This window comes from Hippocampus comes, unplaced genomic scaffold (genome assembly GCF_001891065.2).
Source record: "Hippocampus comes isolate QL1 unplaced genomic scaffold, H_comes_QL1_v1.1 scaffold124, whole genome shotgun sequence".
Taxonomy (NCBI): domain Eukaryota; kingdom Metazoa; phylum Chordata; class Actinopteri; order Syngnathiformes; family Syngnathidae; genus Hippocampus; species Hippocampus comes.
In genome coordinates, this window is record NW_017805075.1 from 1,827,936 (window position 1) to 1,849,129 (window position 21,194).

Genomic DNA, 21,194 nt, shown 5'->3' on the forward strand with positions numbered 1-21,194 from the left:
TTTTTTTTACTCATTTTGCGAGCTCCCGCGTTTTGTTTTGAAGTAATCGGTCACGTGAAGGAGAAGCGCGGCTTGAAGTGTGTCAAGCGTCACACCGACGGATGTAACGGAGAATCCGGTAGTTTTTCAAAATAAAACATCTTTCGTATTCCGAAATAAATAAAACGGAATTAAGGCAAGTTCTTTCTGTGCGGCCCGGTACCAAATGCCCGGCGGACCGGTACCGGTCCGCGGAGCGGCGGTTGGGGACCCCTGCACTATGTCAAATGACGAACAGGGAGACATTCAAATACAAGGACAAAAATGGCATGAATCAAAGACATTACAGGACTCAACAGGGCATGCGTTCTATGCAAACGAACCGTCTTTTTCTTTCCCTGCTCTGACCTTAACATGCATTTTCGTGACGACTCTCACTGCTGGGATATTTGATTTGTGGGGATTTTGGCCTCCTGTCTGATGTGTATCTCAACTGTGCTGGTTGCAATGTATTCCAGTGCAGCTCCGTCTCGCCATGCTGCTGCTATTTTGCCCGAAGGCAGCACTGAATCCCCGATCATGTGTGCCGCCACTGCTCTGTCAAACGAATTCTCTCTGCGCACTGCACCGAGCGGTCGCCAAGACCGTCACCGGTATACATGTGAATTGGTTGAATAAAGCACGGCCTTCTCCACCCTACACTGATGCAGCACTGCAACATTTTTGGTCTGAAAGCTCTTTGCCCATACCTTTGCTGCTTCTTGATCTGGACTCGCTCATTCGCATCTTTTCGGGCGGTCCACCCGCCAGCCACCCAGCAGATGTTATGTCTGATTTTTACCCATAACCAAATTCCTCAAGGAGAAGCAATGGTTTTCCATGTTAGGCGCTCCCGCTCAATCTCGACGGACCCGTTTGCAGCAAATTGTCCATATGGAGCAGTTTGGCCAACAGCACTGAGATGTGCATCGAGCCACATATGCTCCTCTTATGTCCCCATCGTCAAGAGCAGCAGCGGATGATTTCTTTTGGCTTAAAAGTGGTGTTTTGTTTGACTTGAACTTTTCTCTCTTATATTACTGAGTACTTCTCAAATCAGCCACCCGAATAACACGTAGTCAGCTGTTTTCTGTCTCTGTTCACATTCTGTTTGCTCTGAATCTCCTGTCTTATCGGCTTGTTTGTTTGGATCCCTGCAATTAAGGATGGCCCGAGCCAACGTTTTTAACAATCCGTTATTCATCAATTATTCGATCGATTAATTAAATAAGTGGATACGATTTCATTCTGGATTCAAGTGTATTGCAAAACCGATGACTGTATATTAACCAATTACTTTAGTTTATTTGGTAGTGTTTAGTGATTTAAAAAAGTAATCAATATTGACACAATGTCACATGGGAGGCTTTTCGATGTTGTACTCAGAAAGCTCCGTAGTTCAGTTACTGCTTCGCTTGTTGCTCTCAAAAGTCACAAACTTTTGATTCAAAGCAAAACTGTCAGTCAAGTAGCCACGTCAGTGGGGCTTTTCCATGCTGCAACAAGGCACTCCAAAGCGACCACACCTGGCTGTCACGTGTTTTGCGCAAACATATATGTTGTAGTTAAAAAATAAATCCATGATTTTACTTTCCAGGGACTTGTAATTGACTTGTTAGGTTCAATTCTGCATATAGAATTGCGGCATCTCCAAGTGTGCATCCAGTACAGTCCAAAACAAGCTAAAAGTGGCAGCTGCTGCTGTTTGTGGCTGACGCGCATGCCTCATTAAGCCAGGGAGACAAGAACCACAGCAGCTGTTATCATGCCATCATTGACAATCACTATTTTGCATTTGGCTCACAAATGTGATTCATCTCGTCACCTTCCCGAGGAGGGCCGTGCACAATGTAGTCTGCTTTCCCCTCGAGTGCTGCAATGTGTGCACGTGTGAGCAGCGAGAGAGCGGCGTAATGAATAAAACATTGACGTGCACCCATGCATGTGGGGATGCATAAGCTTTGTAATGCTTGTAAAATGATTTGGCAAGTTCACATTGTAGCTAAGCTTGGATGATGTTACAAGCCCTAGGCCTGGCCATTGTGGTGATTGTTTTCGGAATAGTATGAAGCGGCACGTAACATGCAGCAGCACATTCCTGCATTCAATCCCCAAAAGGCTACACAATCGCTCAAGGGTGTCGATGATCTCAAATGTCCAAATCATGAGTAGACACAGTCTTCACAAGTTGACGGTGAAAAATGTTGGGTCAGCTCCCTTGATAGATTGTGTAATCTATTATTAAAATAAGCGGTAAATCACATCTATGCTCCATTCAATTCCTGTCTTCATTTGCCTGCACTTTGCAATACGAGGCCGGCGCTATAATGCTGCTGTGATGTCCTTCTTTTGTTGTAGATGATCATGGACATTTGAAAATATACCTGCCCAAGAAGCTGCTTGAGTGTCTACCCAAATGCACCTCCCTGCCCAAGGAGAGACACCGCTGGAACACCAATGAGGTGGGTAAAAGAGGACAATCCACGTACTGTTTCGCTGCATTTAATATTTGGAAATGACACGAACATGTCTGTGCTGTTTTTTTTTTTTTTTTTTTACGAATGCTGCTCTGTATGCTATCCCTAAGTTCTAATATCTTACAGACCAAATACTAGGATCATCTCAAAACACGACAAGACAGTAAAACTGCACATTGCTTGAGTTACAGTATAATGTGATGACACAGTGTTGGGTTTTTGATGAATTTAATATAAACGTTGTCATATGCAAAATGGAAGTTGAAGCAGAATTGACTGAATAAGAAGATGAATGGAAAAATAAGTGCTCAGGCTCCTGATGTCCCTATTTCTAAGCGAGACTGAAATCAGATCTGTACGGTGTAATTTGTAACATATACATTTATGTTTTCCTCAGAAGTGACAACTGAAAAGCAGTAGGTTTCGTCAATGATGATCAATACTTTGTAATTTTATGCATCACATCAAGAGTCCATCTGTCCTATGTTTTCTCCTCGCTCCTCAGACCAGTTCTGAAAAAAAGTGCAAAAGCTTTGTGTTTCTAATTGGTTGATGCTGTTCCATGTTTGCCCTCTCTGACCTGTATTGTGCTGCAGTCTAGATTAATTAACACGGCTTTGAAATTGATCGCAAACTGTAATTGTAAGCCCGTGACAGGGCTAAATGCTGTTGGCTACAGTTGTTAGCATGTCTGCTCATGTGTTAAAAGGCACGTTTGTTTTCAACAAAGCCAAGCCACTGTGTTTCTGGTGGCACAATCTTCCATGGAGCTGATAAGGATGTAGAAAAAGTGAGGTGAAAAAAACATCCCACCGGTGGTGTCTTATACGAGTGAATAGGCGCTCGTTTTGTGCTCAGTGAAAATTTTGCACAAAGTGCAGTCTAACCGTGCGCATGGCTGGGCTTTTCAGTTGGAAGAGGGCATTTGTACCGTTGTGCGCCGTTGTGGGATGGAATGCAGCCGACTCCCGTCCACTCGAAGCGGCCCCACCTCATTCCCTTCAAAATCAGGCCGGTCGAGGTGCACGCAGTGTTTGACCTTGCGGACGCACTGGTCATTACACTGGCCTGCATGACGTGCGCTTGCAGGTAAACTGCAAGTAAACCCACCACCCATGGGGGGGCAGCTATTAAAATAGTTTTAAGATTATAATGAATGAAACTCATTCAAGGAATTGATTTCTACAATAATTCCGAGGGATTTTCCTATTCTGTTGCCATATTTCTGAATGAAATACGATGACATCCACCACACATGTCCGCGGAGCTCCTAATCTGTCTGCCTGCGCCTCGATCAAATCGATCAAAATCGCCTTATACCACCTGCGCCACCACTTAGACCTGCTTTTTGCGAATCTAAAATTGAGTCTACTTTTTATCACCAAATTCTCTGCCGCGGTTGAGCCGTGCAATGGAATACGTGTCATGATACATTACAATACATGACACAATACATGTCATGTACTGCTGTACTTGACATTTGCTCTGCTAATTGTGTATACTCCACTCCCAATACTGCATTCGTTACTCCGTGAATGGCTGGCTTCACACCTGGTTGTGAGGTCTTATGCTAAAGCTGTCCCTGCGGATAGCGATGATCCGTTGATGTTGAATCTGACGCATCCACGGGATATATAAAAACAACAACATACGCAAAGAATGCTGTTGGACTTTATAGAGAAGCCTGCCCCAAAGGCACAAAGCGATGCTCGGCAGTATTGCTTCCTGTTCGCTGAAACGTAAACCGTTTAATTTTGCTTCAGGAGTGTAGCATTGCCCAGCAGATAGCATTTAGAAAAATCTAACAGGATGTCAAAGAGAAGATGACAAGCGGAAATAATTGGCCTGGCTGAGATTTTATATGGAAGCATCAGTGTTGACCGTTGGCTTATACCCAATTGTCATCTGGAATTCCATCTCATCAGAATATCCTGTATAGACCAAAGTTGACTTGTCATGTGTTGGCGCATGTTTGCTTTTGTGTTTTTAATTTAATACAGGCCATGATGCAAGAGTAATGTGCTGTAAACGGTATACGCCGTTAAACTCGCTATGCTCTTGGAGAACAATCTACAAAGTGTAAAGAGCTTCTCCTGTGGGAAGGTCATAAGACTGAAGGGTAGGTTGATCAGCTCCAGAGAAATCAAGAAAAGTCTTTTGATGCTGACTGAAGCTGAGGGCTAAATGAGTCCGTTTGCAGTTGTCTGCGTGGTGAGAGAGGACAAGCAGAACATGGAGAAAATATGACCAGGACTCAGTGAAGTTTCTCTTTTTTTTCTTTTTTTTTTTAAATTGGACTGGTCCAAATGATGCTCCTGTCACAGTACGTTTGTAAGACAACCAACTTTGTTGACTAAGTCGGTGTTTCCTAACTGCTACTGAGCCAAGGCACCTACTTGAAAGTCTCCCAGTATACCACCAAACAAAAAATGTCACACAAAGCAAGTTGAAGAGCGTTCATTGTTCTGACATGTCACTTGCATCGGTAGATGCACAAAGATGTATTACTCGTAATTTTCAGACCACTGAAGTGAAATTGGGTACTTGATAATCTCACACAGCAAATTGGTTGGGGATCACTCTTACGAAGCTGTGGGAGCTTGTTTGGATGGGAAACGAAAAGAGTTGTAGTTGCAGAGGCATGTTTTTCCCTGAGGGGAAGCTCGCTGAGGCCCACTTTGGAAATCCAGCTGTCATGGTCTCTTTCTGATTGGTGCTGCTGTTTTACCCCTGCTTGCAAAGGACCATTTGATCATTGGATGTTTGAAACAGGTTGCTAAGTAACATAAAATCATTTCATCTTTAGTTCCACTTTCACCCTCTCAGTCTGTGCCTTAAGCCTCCCTGGAGAGGGAATGTAAACGTTTACAGTGATTCTGATTGGTAACAAGCCACAGGATAGAACCACTCGAGGTTGTGAATGAACACGGTTGATTCATATGGCCATCATGAACATTTGATTTGATTGATATCACACCTTCCTTTTTGGAAACGTCAGGGCCTAGGGGGAGTGAGTGCCCACTGCTGCGATGAGCTGAACTGGCGTTCATATTGATTGGACTTTTCCTGCAATGTTATCCTAACAGTTACAACCATGTGAATTTGTGTGTAGTGGCACAGTAGACAAGTGGTTGGCACGTCTGCCTCACAGTACAGAAGTCGAGAGTTCGACTCCGAGCCGCAGCCTTCTTGTTTGGAGTTTGCATGTTCTCCCCGTGCCTGCGTACTCCAGTTTCTTCCCACATTCCAAAAACATGCACCGTAGGTTAACTGAACACTCTATCTAAAGTGTCCCTGGGTGTGATTGTGAGTGTGAATGGTTGCTCGTCTCTCTGTGCCCTGCGATTGGCAGGCAACCAGTTCAGGCTGTCCCCCGCCTACTGCCCGATGACGGCTGGGATAGGATCCAGCACCCCCCGTGACCCTTGCGAGGATAATGCAGTTCAGATGATGAATGGATTTGTGTGTCGGAATACATTTCAAGCATTTACTTGAAAATTAGATAAAGCAAACCTTTTTTCATTGATATTTTCTTGGTTTACTTTGCTAAATATAGGTGAGGGATGAGCAGTTATATGATTGAATCTTCAAGTGTGTGTTACGCTGCCAGCTGCCTTCAAGGGATCAAACAATGTCTACTCAGAAGAAATACAAAAATGTATCATGACGGGAAAAACAAACATGAGCCATAGACATGCCAGTCAAAGACGTTTACCGCACCACGATGCTGCTCAGGTACGGCAAAAGGTGGCAAATCCTCTTGGGGCTCCTGTGACTTGTTGTCACTGTGACACCATGACCTCTGTTTTGCTAGACATTTCCGCTCAGATGGGAATCTTATGTGAGAAGGACATCTCACACGGGGATGGCTTTAGACTTATATCCCTTTCATGCTCAAACACTGTCTGCCTTTTGTTTGGTTAGGCTGCCGTGAAGGTTGCAGGACCCGAGATGTCCTGAGAAATACAATGTTCCCACCTGCTATATGCAATACAAAGATCCGATTCAAACAGTGCACGATTATAGGAATCAATTTGAACTTTTGTCTGGGAACGACATGACGTAGAAATAAAACAGCTGATCAGATGTAAGCGAGATTATTAAGAGCTGATGTGGTCGGGGGGACACTGATTCAATTCCCACTCAGTGATGTGTGAATGTGAGAGTTTGTCTGTGTGAGGGTGTCAGCTGCTTTTTGCCCAAAGTCAGCTGGCATCAAGACAAGTGCTCTTGATTTTGAACGTTTCAACCTTAAGGACTTTGAACATGATTGCATGAGGCAAACAGAACCTTGTTAAAGTTGTGACAGCGACACCCTCTCCTCACTCAGTCTGAAAAAGCAAAGGAGGGCCACATGAATTGAATTGAATATAATACAACTTTATTGTCAAATATGCTGTACGTATGTGTAACATACAGCACAGATGAAATTTCTTCCCTCTCAACATAAAACAAGAGTTTCTGCTCAGAGGAGTGTGTGACAACTTTCGGCCGGAATGAGCGCCACAACGGTCCGAGCGCTGCAAGCTGCCACTCAGCTTATTGGCGACTGTTCTGAACTGGTGCCGAACTGCAGCGGATCAGAGAGTGGCTGCTCTCGCACCCGCTGGCTTGCTCCACTTTTAATGCATACACGACGTTGTCATGACTGAGCAGCGGTGCCTGGAGCTGCTGCCAGCACAGGCACAGTGTGGTGCCCACTGGACATGCAAAGCGGCGCCAAGCGGAGCGGGCCGCGCAGGACCACGGACGTGATATCAAAAGCCTCAACCAATAGAATTCAAGGCACGGTTGGATAAACCCGAGCCGAGCACCTATCGCAAAGTTGCGCTGCAGTGACGAGGGGATTCAGCCCTTATCTTTGACGAACCTGCTCTTTGTCAGTGTTATCTGGGATGCGGCACTTATGATTTGTCACAACAATTCTTCCTTTTGAATGTAATTAAAGACATGAGAGCAACACGTGTTTCAGTGTGTCCTGTTCACTACCATGGCGCCTTGTGTGTGTGCGCGCGGCGCTGGCCTGGCCAATAAAGGGTGGCTTATAAAGCATCAGCTTTTATGGACACAGACAAATGAGGTTTTGGTGGGGTGTATGGCAGAGCCAATACTTTGGCCCCTTTACAATAACCTGACCTCATTAAAACAAAGCAGAAATGCTTTTTGTGGCCAGGAATTAATGTGACATGTTTAGAGGGGTCTTTTCACTCATTACACACACACTGAAGATGAGCCATCTGTGTTGTTTCATGGATGTACGTCCATGCTTTGGCTGCGCTAATCAAACACCACAGTAAGCTTGATTCGCAATGTTTATTTTTTTATTTGGGTTTTTTTTGGGGGGGGGCATCTTTAGTTCAGTTCTTGCTCCACATACACATTAATTCACATGATTCCCACCAACTGCTGATATTTGCTGAAATGTCAATGGAAGTTGAGGTGTTTTTTTTGTTTTTTTTTTACTGGCATGTTTCATTTCTTTCTTTATTTTTGCAGTGGTAAATTGCAAGCTGTCTTTCAGGGACGAGTGCTAAAAAGCTCAGTAAATCATATTCCTGGATTTGTATGGATCATCTGCTGGCAGACCTTTGTATGGTTTGTTTTTCATTCATATAATTTCTTCACTGTTGAGCCTTATGGCAAAATGTCACTACAATCACAAAGCACAGTTTGTCAGGAACAGAGTCGCACTTTGACATCTACTTTGATTTCTTTCTTTAGGGCAGTCACCCGGGATCATTTATGTTTTTGGGAGGAGTCAAGTCATCATGCATGATTTCCCTGCAGAACCTCTCCAATGTAGTTGACCAAATACGTTTTGTGCAATGTCTTTGCGTCATCACATCGCGGCATTTAAAAGTTGAACATTGGACGGAATCGGCCGTTTGGCTTCTCAGTAACTTGCTGTGGGCTTGATAAGTTTTCGGATCTGCGATGGTACTGCTAATTTGAATTTGTTGTTGTCAGGTGGTTGTGGGTGTGCTGGATGCTGTCCTGCATGCACCGCATGTAAGTGTGGGTGTGTTCATCGAGGCAGGGCTCTGTCGTATTGAAGGCATGCCGTGGATATTGCGTGACCTCCAAGGTAGCAGATGCACATGTGAACCCGGCCTGTTTCCCGTCTTTACTCATGCTCACCCTGATAATCTATTCCCTCACGTATTCAGTGAGCTGTAAAGCTATTCAAGGAGAGAGTCAATGTGAAGATATCCACCTTTTCCTGTGAATTGCCTGCGGAGGCGTTTTCAGCGTGCAAGTGTTTAATAAGAGAGTTAGAGCTCATTTGATAAATTAAGGAAAAGAATAACATCCAAATTTATTTGAGCGTATGAGGTAAGCATGTCTATCTTCACTACATGGAAACTCAAACAAAGCAGCCTCCATGTACAGTATTATGTTTAGGCAAACGCTTGTTTGATACAAATAACGGTTGTGTCACCTGTTTCGGGAAGACATTCTGAAGCCATACTTTTTGGAATAGCTTGTCCTCAGATTAGTCTTCGTTGGATTCATGGTACATCGATATTTGACCACAGAGTTGTGGGCTGAGGTCACGCAGAGAGGCTGAAAAGGAAAGTGAGTGGCTGAGAAGGTGTAGATAAAATCTCCAATACAATTCCCGTCCTTCACCAGTCAGCAGCCACTCAGCTGTGAACGTGGATTGCAACTCATTAGGCATGGTAACTCTCTGTGAAAAACATACATGCAAATATGTAGAAAAATAACTGAGCGTGTTGTGCATGTCATTAATGCACAAGAACATTTGTCTCATAAGGATTCCTCAAATTCTATAATCATGCAAATTGGGCAAACATGGAAAGTCAAGTTCAGCCTGGACGACATCCACTTCGCACAAAATCATCACAGTCAACAGACAATCGAAAGGAGTGACGTGCTGTACCACCATGCCAAGTGTAGACAAAAAAACCCCCAAAAACAAACAAACCCTGAAGGAGATTGCAAACCAAATGAATGCCAGCTTAGCTCTTGTCACCTGTACCCTGGTGGAGTACAAAAACTGTGGGTGAACGTCCTGCCGGAAGCCTCAGAAAATTGCAGCTCACGAAAAAGCCACTGCGAAGCAATATTACTCCATTTGGAATCATGCATGTTACTTCAGATGGCATATTGATAAGCAGAAGTGCCATGTTGTTCAGCCTGTGCGCTTCTTACTTGGCCACTGTTATCAATATTCTCAAGTTGACATCCCAACTGTAGCAACAACTGGATTGAAGAGAGCGACAAGGGGACAAACCTGCTTTGATCCTAAAATGAGTATTTGATGAATGTGACAATGGTGTGAAAGTGCTGCTGCATTGACATTTGTACAAGTAGGCAAATCTCTCTGTTTGACCAAATTCAAATGTGAGAGACATCAGTTCCATTCCTGTTTTTCTAAAGAGCATACATGCTCGTTTGTCCTCTCTGTTGAGTCACCAAGTGGAGTAGCTACATGGCCAGCCGCTCCATGTCCCTGATGGAGTGCATCCATCTGGATGAGCTCTATTTGGGTTGAACTCCTTGTGGAAATTGGAGTGCTCGCTTTGCTGGACTGAGCCCCAGCTCAGTTCATGACAGCAAGACTTGACCTTTGGGCGTTATAAAAACGCTTCTTGCAGCTTGGCATTTGTTCTGCTCCGCCAGGTCTTCCCTTTTGTCTTGCAGAAGAACATCCTGAATCTTCTCATTTCAGTTGAGAGAGTGAAAGCAAGGAGGGTAGCGCCTTCCCTTCTGCCTCACAGATTTTCCAGGCTCATTGGAGACTCCTGGGAGTCGGCTGAGAGTTGATGTCAGACGATGCTTCTTCTGAGTCTGCATTGAGGAGGCTTCTCCTCTCCAGGAAAGCCCTTTACGTGTTCTTTGGAGGCCATAGTGCTGACTTCCTTTACTGCTGTTTTCGGTCCATGGCACTTTCTCTTGTCTGTCTCTCCCTTTCTGACTTGCCACGTGCTCCTCTCTGATCTCTAAAGGTCCTTGAGAATAAGAACCCAGCAGCAATGGCAGACGGAGATCCTCTGTGTAGCCCATCAAACTTGTTTGGACCTGATGGACAGCTCTGGGCATAGCAGGGCTTCTATCACCCTGCTGCTTTTGGCCTTCAAATGATTGCCTTCTCATTGCCAAAGCCGGGACCTGCTTTGCAAGCAGTAGGTCCATAAATTGCCCTTGATATACAGTGTCGACTGCTTACATGCAACCCATCTTCAGTATTTGATTTTGTTCCACCACGGTGAAGAGATTTGTGGAAGCCCAGTATCCAATGGATGGCCGCACTCTGAGAACGTACGCGGTTAACGTCACATTTGTTGTTGTGCTTGTAGCTTGCAGCGCTTTTATAACTGCTGCATCTTAATGAAATATTTATCTAACTCTACGGCAAACAACAAATACAATATGAGGGTTTTCTGCGAAGTGTCATCGATAGTAAAATGAACATTAGGGCCTTTGCAGAGGAAGCATGTGTGATCAAGGCGCTTGATTTTTGAAATGAATGCGTGTGTCCGCCGGTCATTTGCATCGCTGCTTGGAATTTTGTTACGTTTTAATTCATTTATTTTTTTGTGCTCAAATCTTCCAGTTTAGTCCGTCAAGTCTCCTGTTCTGTCAGGATTGCAGCATTTCTTTTGATAAAATGTCCTTGAGCCCTTTGGTCCCAGTCTGTGAAGTCCTTTTTTTGCGACAGATGTTTATACATCAATAAACTTGGCTCAGTTTGAAGAATAAAGACGACAAGGACATAATGATCCACCCCCATAGGTCCATGATCCAAGTTTTTCTAAATCTTTCTTGCTCCTGCACAGTTGCAGAACAAGGACACTCTCTGTGGATTTTCTACTAACAGTTGTTTAAAGTGACAAGAAACAGGAATGACTCTTTGTGCCTTTCTGCTACTTTTCCCTGGTCATGTCTAAAACGTACCATTGCTGCCGCAAATCTTGCCCACGTTTAGTGCACCCAATAAAAGTTGAGCTCAAAGCCGTTTTCAGTGAAGAACAAATTACACTGAGCACACGGTGAAAGCACGGTAGCGTGTTTATTGAATTGCTCTCAGCGCCCCTGTTGACTATACTCTGCACGAGAGTGCATTTTCTGCCTTCCACTTTTGCCTCGCAGTTCTGAGGGTTCGAATCTCCTTCCTGTGTCACGTTTGCATTTTCTACCTGTGCTTGCTTGCCTGGCTTTTCTCTGCGTACACCGGCTTCCTCCCACATTCTGAAAACAGGCATTTTGGGCTCAGTGAAGTCTCTGAACTGTCAATTGGTTTGAATGTGGGTGTGAATGGCTGCTTGTCCGAATGCGCCCTGCGATTCGCTAGCAACCAGTCCATGGTGTACCTTGTCTGTGGTCCAAAGTCAGCTGGGCTTCAGCTCATCTGCACTCCACTCGGGGTAGGCACTCAGAAAAATGAAAGAATTGATCATGACTTTGGCCTCTGTTCAGTCTTCCGTCAAGCTCGACGAGGAAATAAATTGGATGTATGCGCTGCGGACTGCGTGCAAACTCCAAAATTGGGGTTCTTTTGTGTGCATTTTGAACGTAGCCTTATGATTAGAAATGCAGACTTTGTCTTTATGGAGATCCATAGGTGGTACAAGGGAGCTTCTCGAAGGGGGAACCAGCATCCAGTGTGTGTGTACGCGGTTTGGCGGTGAGTTTTGGTGAAAGATGAGAATTTGCCTCGGGCTTCAGCCTAAGAGGTGGAGGCGCCAATGATCCTGTAATAACCTCTTCTCTCCACTCAGCCTGTCCTTGAGCAGAACTTTGAAGCACCAATGAAATGCCGCGCTGCCTTTTGAAATCTCGCTTGATGAGGCAACACGGACTCACTGTGGCTTTTCTATTCTCCCACCGCAGGATATTTTTCAAAGTCATGTTTATACACTATAAGTAGAAAGGATAGAATGTGCTTTGATGGTATCAAACCGCAAAACTGCTTAGAAATCTCTTTTTGGCCAGCTGTATGATGGGCTGTGTTACTCCCATGAGACGCTCACGCATATGAACCCTTGGGTTATGTTATGCGTAGCCAATCGTGTGTTAATGCAAACATTTATTCATAGAGATTACAAGATCTTACAAATACATTTTCTTTATCATCATATTCATATTGAGAAATTGTTCTCTCGGTCAGCCATCTGAGGAGTGATTAATGTGTATGATTTTGTTCAGACTGGCAATGTAATCACATTTTTTTTTCGCCTGTCGGTTTGCTGTTATCTTGGGAGATAATTGAGCTTTTCTACAAAGTTAGCAACGCGCATCTTTTATGAAAATGGCTTTGGTAAGCCTTTAATTCCTTCACTCGCTGTTTTACTTTGGTCACGCCTTAATGCTACAAAAGTGCTTCGACCGCGCTCAGGCTGGCAAAGCAGCTGCCTGCGAAGGGTCCGGTCGTGTACCTGTAATGGCAGACCTTGCTCAATCCTCCGGTCAGAGGCAGAACATTTCAAGCTTTTATGCCTCCAGCTTTTTGTTTGTGATAAGCCTTCACATATCAGTCTGTTTTGTTGACATCTCCCTTTTCTTCGTATCCACTCACTCATTTGACCTTTAGCAAAGCCATTTTCCGTATTGAGTTTCCAAGTATCGTGTATAATATGTGGATTGATCAAAAGAGGAACCGATACGTTTCAGTAAGACTTTCCACAAGGCTTGTGTGTGTGCGTGTGTGCGTGTGTGTGTGTGTGTGTGTGTGTGTGTGTGTGTGTGTGTGGGTGTGTGTGTATGTGTGTGTGTGTGTGTGTGTGTGTGTGTGTGTTGAGCTGTGTCTCCATTGCCATTCATGGAGTGTTGGGGTTAGGTCAATATTATATTAGCACCACCATTGCATTTTCCACAGCACCATGAATAATGGAAACGTTAGGTATGGCCACATATCAACACTGCCCATTATAACCCCGTATCCTTTGCAAATGCAAGACTCTTCATCGTATCTCCACACCAATTTGATTCACCTTATTTGATGTGGTCAGGCCAAGTCGGTGGCCTGAAGTTGTTGCCACAAGAGATAGAGCCCTTTCACTGCAGAACGAGACCTTCCTGTGACCTTGGTGGAGACAATCAATGGCCTTTATCTCCTCCAATGCATAATATATCCCGCAGAAGGTGGTCCACACATCCTTGTAATGTATCGACCCGCACCGCCAACATTTATCAACTGGACTTGCCGGCTAAATAATTTAGCTTTTGAGTTCAGGCCGTACTTAGTCAGCGGCGGCCAGACAAAGTTAGCCCTTCCCGAGTTAGATTGATGAGTTCCACACAAAGAAAAAGCACCAAGGGTGAGACAACTTTCTTAACCCTACGTTGCACAGATAGCACACGACAACTTTGCTTTCTTTCCTTTGTCTTCCGTTCAACAAGTCAGTAATGCCTTTGTGTTGCAAAGACAAGCTCTGGTTTCCAGACTCACAGCTAACGTGTGGCTTCTGCGTATGTCCACAGTGCCGCGGTTCACCTGATAGCCTCAGATGGGCGAGCACTTAGGTAGGCACAATATGGCCTCGGGCAGTCCTTCGTACACTCATTTCTACAGCTTTACATGCATTATTTCCTAGCCGGTTATTTATTCTGAAATTGCCACAGGGCCTGGCCTCACCGGGCCTTGAATCAACACAGCAGCTTTAATTGCTGTTGTTGCTAGATAACATTTGCTTTCATTTACACGAGCAAGGCATACACATTGTTTTTGTTAAAACTATTCATGCCAGGTAGAACACCCGCAGCTCACTTTAACTCTCGCATTGGAGTTATTGGATGAAAAATACCACGCACGCACGCACGCACGCACGCACACACACACACACACACACACACATTTTTAAATGCTGGGTCGTGTATTTAGGATTTTTATTCCCTCATTGTGTAGTTTTAGAAGCTCGGATGCTATTAATTTGTTAGCCCCTCAGAAAGAAAAAGATCATTTGAACTGCCTTCGAAACATCACATTTCTAAACAACAATGCAGCTTTGAATTCCTTGAAGAGAGGAGAGCAGTGCATTCAAATTGGATTTTCTCTTTGTTCCCACTCTTCACATGGCACTTTTAGGCTTAAATCTCACCTTTAGGATATTTGCAGGCTGTATTAATAAGAAATTGATGTTGCAGATGACTTTAAGCACAGCAACAGCAGATTACCATGCATAGAATGAATACTAAGCAGGAGCAAAGAAATCACGCTCAGGCTGCCGCTGAAGCTTCCGTCCGTCCGTCCATCCCTTTGTCCGTCCGTCCTTCCCTAGAAACAAATCACCTTCTTTAAAATAAAGAAAAAATGGTGCCATGATCAAAGCAATTTATTATTGCTAACCTTGTTATCTCCGGAGAAGCAAAGTCGCCAGACAACAAAAAAATATATTCATACCTATTACTTAACATCAACATCTGCTTGCCTACTTTGCTGGTGCTACCGTTAATATGCCGGACTTAATGGTGCCCTTGACTTTGAGGAGCAAAGTCTCTTAAGGTGTACACTGGAAATGTTCCCTTGACTTCTGCAAGCGATCTTGAGTGGGTAGAATACAAATTCAGTCCTTTTTATTTGTTTGCCAAACGGCCGAATTCCAAAGGGGATTCAATATAAAAACTGTGCATTAGTCCACCAAACTTGACTTTCGGAAGACAATTCTCCAACATTGCAAATGATCATATTTTAGCATGGAGTTTGATGTGTCTATTTTTGTTCTTGTGGTTTTGTTTTGGATTAATGCATCACAAAATGCAATCTGATCTCATCAACATCTTAATGGTGTGTTTCATTTGTACACGATCTGCATGCTGTAATGGATGGCATATTGACTGAACATATATCAAGGCAAATGCTCAAATACATGTTCGACTCTGCAGTAATTCCCTCTGTTGGGAATTAATGGTTATTTACATCACTGTAATCTGCAGAAGTAGACACACCACAAAGCCGTCAAAGCTTTCATTTTTGAACAAGGTCATTTTTAAGCAGGTAGTTTTTCAGGATGAAGCCATTCCACATGATAAAGTCACATTAATGGAACGTATTGATTGATTAGACAGTGTAGCCTCAGCATCAGTGAAATTGCTGTTTGAGATTGAGAGAAATTGAGAGGTTCCAACAAAGTCCGTTTGCATTCTGGAGCACTTTGTCCATGTTTCCCAAGATTGTCTGTGGAAGCTGATCGGGTATCAGTTGTTAGCATGACAAGCAAATGCTTGCCTTTGAAGACAGAAACAGTGACCTTCCAATGCAGATTGTCTTGGTTGGGTGCAAAGAAAAGCATCGAAGCTGGATGCACATTGTCAGCGCATAATGAACTACGTTGGGCTCGTTCTCGCAGAGCCCTAAACCGGTTAGCACTACATGCTCTCCCCTGCCAGTCTGCTGACATGTTGGCTTTTCCAGTGAGTGAGCAGGGCTGCCAATAGTGTCTGCAGCCACAATGGGATGCTGGTGTAGAAAGCGGAGGAGAGCGAGACTCTGGGCCACGCTATAAATACCCCTGTCAGGCTTATATCAAATCAGTCCTGCACACGAAAAGGCCGCCGTTAGTGTTCAGGCTATTTTTCAGGCATGCGTCTTCAGAGGTCTGCAAGTACCGGAAAGGTCAGTGTCACGCTCAATAGCGCATTCACATGAGTGGCTTTGTGCACTGATGTTGGTCGCTGTTTTAAAAAAAAAAAGTATAAATCTCATTAGAATTAATCATCCATTATCCAGAGGTTAGGAGATTCGACTGTGAAATCGCTTCTTTCAACTGCTCTTGCCTTCAGCCTTCACCACATCATTCGACTCTGTATGCCTTTCTGTTATGCCCAAATCATCCACAGATGAAGAAATTACTCAAAATCATACGCAAGATTTTTTTAACCTTTTTTTTCCCCTGCCCATGGGTAAATATACACCATACATCCTGAAAAACAAGTGTCTAACAATGTAAAAATAGCTGTTGCAGTATTAGGGAAGCCCTTATTTAAAAACCAAACAGCCCTTGCCTGAAGCCACCTCATAGCAGCCTGCACCAATCATAATGAAGTTTCTTGGGAACGGATGATCATGCCGACACTGCATCCTTCTGATTCAGTGAGCTGCGTGGTCTGGATGTGGATGTGGGGCCGGCAGATTGGGAGCCAGATTTCCCTCCTTTCACACCTCCTGTGCATGATGCCGCCTTGCACATGCAGCCATGGAAAAGAAAAAGGCTGTGGCTGGGAAGCAATCTGCAGATAACCTTCAGAACAGAAATGGACCAATGCCCTCACATTGGTACAACGGATTAAGGTTCAAAATCCTACCCCCAAAAAAAAGAAAAATACTTTCCATGGGAAAACCAAGCATTTCAGGAAGGGCACAGGAATTCATGGAGCATGTTTGTTCTATGAGGTGGTGAAAAAAAAAACCAATGACAGCGCAAGCGGTGCCTTGATATACGAGTGACACGACCAATGTTCCCTTGAATTTTCCATGAATCTGAGCATTGACACAAAGTCCCTGAGCATTCCTTGGACCATGATAAGCAACATCAGACATGCACACGGCAGCCAAAACCTGTGATCATAAGTCAAATCATGTTCACGTGTTACAAAAAAGCTCCAACCACCGATATATCAAAAGAGAACGTAGCACTGAATACAAATGGGTGATATAGATAAAATGAACCCTTTTGTAAGGTTTGATTGAGCATTAATTTCATGCCAATTGATATATCGTGAATCAGACCAAATCAACTTGAACTGTCCAGAAAGGCTTCTTTATAGGACGAGCCGTTAAAGTCCCGAAATGTTCAACACAATAGATGGAAGAGTTGGAAATGTCCTCTTGGTTGGGATGGGATTTGGCACCGATAATCATGTGGTGCACCTCGCCCAACACATCATCAGTTGTGTGCTTCAATGTCATCGGGTGTTTCGGCCATTTTCACAAGAGACCCTCTGCCAAGGTTGCTCCATCAGAGGCTGATCAGACCCGCGTGTGTGTCGCACGGTGGCACCACAGGGTCATTTGGCAGTCCACGGTGTATCCCTGCGTTGAAGCCACAGCCAGTGACTGCTCCACTCTGCTACTGTGGCAAGTTCAGTAAGAACTAGCCACACAGTGGAACACTGGATTCTAACAGTAACTGTTAAGCTTAGCTTAAGGCAAGCACAACACCCACAGGGAGACACAATGAACTCAGTACTGGTTTATTGTCAGGGCAGAGGGCCAGGTCAAGGAGGCAAGAACCAAAAGCAGTAAGAGAAACCAAACCAAGGTGTACTGGAGGACTGGACTTGACAGCTGGGCAGCAGGGAAGGTAGCTGGCGAACGGCAACGGGTGGATCATCAGAATGGCCTTTGTGCTGCAGAGGCGAGTATGGAGGTTGTGGCGAAGAATGGCAGGTGTGTAGGTGAGACAGGCGCAATGATTGGGGAGAAACCCAGCCCACACTGAATTAAGGAAAAGGCAATCAAAAACCGAACACGGTGCACATTTCGGTCTGAAACGCTCCCACGCTTTTAACCATTTTCTGTCTTTTTTGACAGGTTTTTCTTTGCCACTCCGTCAACCACATGTGGCAAATCAACTTTTTAATTTCTGTGTGTGAGGTGAATATCAAAATGTAAAATGCCAATAAAGCTCAGGTAGAATTATTATTATTATTTTTTTTTTTGATGCACTGCATACATTTGCTGTGCGCTGAGAAGGTGAGAGCAGTGCACCGTTGAGTATCCGCGGCGCTATTTTGAACTGTAATTTGGAAACATACACAGAGGCTTTAACAACCTTATTAATGAAAAATTCTTTAATGGGAGTTTTTGGAGATCCAAGCTGTTGTTCGCCCAATCATTATTATATTTTGCTTTGACTTGTGAGCAAAAATCTGTGTAGTGGCAGTCAACTGAACTCGATTGGCAAAAAGCAGCAGTTTGGCAGATAGTCAACAGTTCTTCTAAAGGAGAGACTTCAAGCTTTTTAACACCCCAGTTGAAGTCTACTGTCAAAAGAAACGCCAAACAAAGAGAACCAGTCATTGTGTTTGTAAACCTGCATGTCTTTGCCTGAACAAAGTCCGTTTAACTAACATGATACAATGATGATACAACAACCCAAACAGGTATCTATTCTGCGACGAAGGACTATTACTGCCAGTAGTATACGACTGACTATTATCTTCATGTATATACGGTATATGTTTGTATTGGAGCAGTGAGGGTAAACCATTACCCTAACCCAGGTGGCCACGGTGCGCACACCAGAAGGAACAGCACAGTCTCAATTCAACTCAACTTTAAAACAACCATTGCTTTATACAAAGTGCTATACATGGAGTAAAAATCAGCCATATAATAACAAGGACAAATAAAACAACAAAATTAATAACATAAAAACTATAAACACCACAAAACACTAAATTAATACCAAGTCTCATGCTGAGTCAAAAGCCATAGAATTAAAAAAAAAAAAAAAGTATTTTGAGACAAGTTGTAAAAATGGACAAAGGCTCGCCTAACGTTTAGCGGGAGGCCATTCCAAAGGGAGGCAGCGGCAATGAAAAAGTCTCCATCATCTTCGAGTCTCCATTTAGTCCACGCTATCTCCAGTAGCATCTGCTACGCTGACTTGAGGCACCAGGCAGGTGCGTAGCGTAGAGGTGGATGAGCTCCGAGAGCTAAGCCAAATGCTTCATATCCATTCAGTTGAAGCAAAATAAAAATAAAAAGGCATTTCTTGACATTCTGTTTAATTATGTAATTCCTTTATGTCTTTTACAATTTACAACAGTGCTGACATTTCCATTTATTACTATACAAAGTGTGTGTGCGTGCGTGTGTGCGTGCATGCGTGTGTATATATAAAATAAATGTCGGATGGTGTTCCTAGAATCTGCCGAAGCCATCAATCCATCTTGGAGGTAACCGGCCCAATCATGAGTGGCACCACTGTTGCCTTTACCCTCCACATTTTCTCTAGTTCTTCATTCAGTCCTTGGTATTTCTGTCACTTTTTGTATTCCCTTTTCTAGATTTTTCTATCATTCGGGATTTCTACATTTATCACGTCTGCTGTCTTCTGATGTTTATCCAGCACCGGTCAGGCTGGTTAGCTATTATCAATTTGTCAGTCTGGACTTGGAAGTCCAACACTATCTTGGCCTTGTTCTCAACTACGTTTGGAGGTGTCTGCCATCTTGATCCTGGGACCTCTAATCAATATTTGGTACAGATGTTCTGGGACACTATTCCTGCAAACTAGTTATGCCTCTCCATAAATGCTTTGCCAGTTAGCATTTTACACCCTACTGTGATATGCTGCTCCATCTGTGGGGATTCTATGCACAGCCGACTCCTGGGATCTTGTGTTTAGGGCCTGTTCTTGTGCTGCCATGATTAGTGCCTCTTTCAATCCAGCTTTTTCCAGCCACATACGTTTTCTAGATGTTAACCACTTCTTCAGTTTGTTGGTGGTACATGCCATGCAGGGGCTTTTCGTTCCATGACAGTCCATCTGGCTCCTTCTTCTTTCTGGGCTTCTCTTGGGCAAGTCATCCCTGGAGACCATTATCTTGACGTTTTCTTGGAGGCCTCTTGTTTCCTCCTTGACAGTGCCCTGGACTGTCAATAGTCCATGGACCCCGTTATACTGCCTCAGGATCCTGGACTTGAGGTGGAACCCTCCGCGGATTGTAAGATTTCTTGTCTTGATATTAGTGACTCGCATCTCTCCGAGGGAATTATGCAATTATGCCAGCGCGGTATCTGATTGCTGGCAAGGCATAGGTGTGAATGGCCTGGATCTTATTCTTGCCGTTCAGCAGCCTATTCAGGATGTGCCTCACCCTCCTTAGGTATTTTGTCGTGGTCCCCCTCTGAGCTGCCTCTTATAATTGTGATTTGCCCGTGGAATTCGAAGATATTTGTAGCTGTCCTGCACATCTGCTATGCTGCCTTCAGGTAGATCAATCCATTCGGTTGTGATTATCTTCCCTCACCTAGATATAAGCCCTGTTCACACGGCACACATTTGGTCCGACGCTGCACCGAAATATTTTGTTGCGATATATTTTACACCGGAGCAAATTTTGTGGAGCGGTCACACGTGCAAAGCCGCTGAGCGTGACAGCTCCGGCGCAGCGCCGGAGCAGTTCCACTTACGGTCACACGTGCAGTTTCTGCTGCGGACCAAAACGACAGGAATGCGGAAGTAAAACAGGTTCGGGTCGGGCTACTCTCTCGCGGACTTTTATTTATTTTTCTTTTAATAAATATTATGGCGGACACTATTCTGTCCTTGTACAGAATAGATCCACTTGTCGGCAGTCGTGGAATAAAGACGTGTTTACAGTCAATCGTGTGTGCTCCTTATGACTGCCACAATATATGTTTTAAAAAATGTATACTAAAACAATGTGCGGATACTGAACTAAGAAATACTTGTTTTAAAACAAACAATTTGGATAAAACAGAGAATGCGCTGTAATTTAATTGCTATTTAACTGCTAAACAGGAGCACGGCTGGCCCGACCAGTGCGCACGTATGCTAATTTTGTTTAAACAATCCTATAGAAATAATTTCAGATATCTTTACCTATTTATTTGATTTGAATTATTCTATTTAAAGCCTAGTAAGCCGCAGGATTTCTCTGCGTAATTAAGCAAATGCACATCGAGATTTCTCTTTGTCTGGCCTCTTATTCTGTATTTCAGCGTTATTTCGTTGTGCAAATGCATTGATAATGTTCATAAAAATA

At 43.9% G+C, this 21,194-nt stretch overlaps 1 protein-coding gene across 1 annotated transcript in view; it reads left to right on the plus strand.

The window, feature by feature from the left end:
* The window catches only part of camta1a (calmodulin binding transcription activator 1a), a 330,976-nt gene that overhangs the window by 14,818 nt on the left and 294,964 nt on the right, over window positions 1–21,194 (plus strand). Inside the window, exon 3 of the mRNA XM_019865117.1 lies at window positions 2,377–2,480. Coding sequence (XP_019720676.1) covers window positions 2,377–2,480 — 104 coding nt within the window. The remainder of the gene's footprint in view (window positions 1–2,376; window positions 2,481–21,194) is intronic.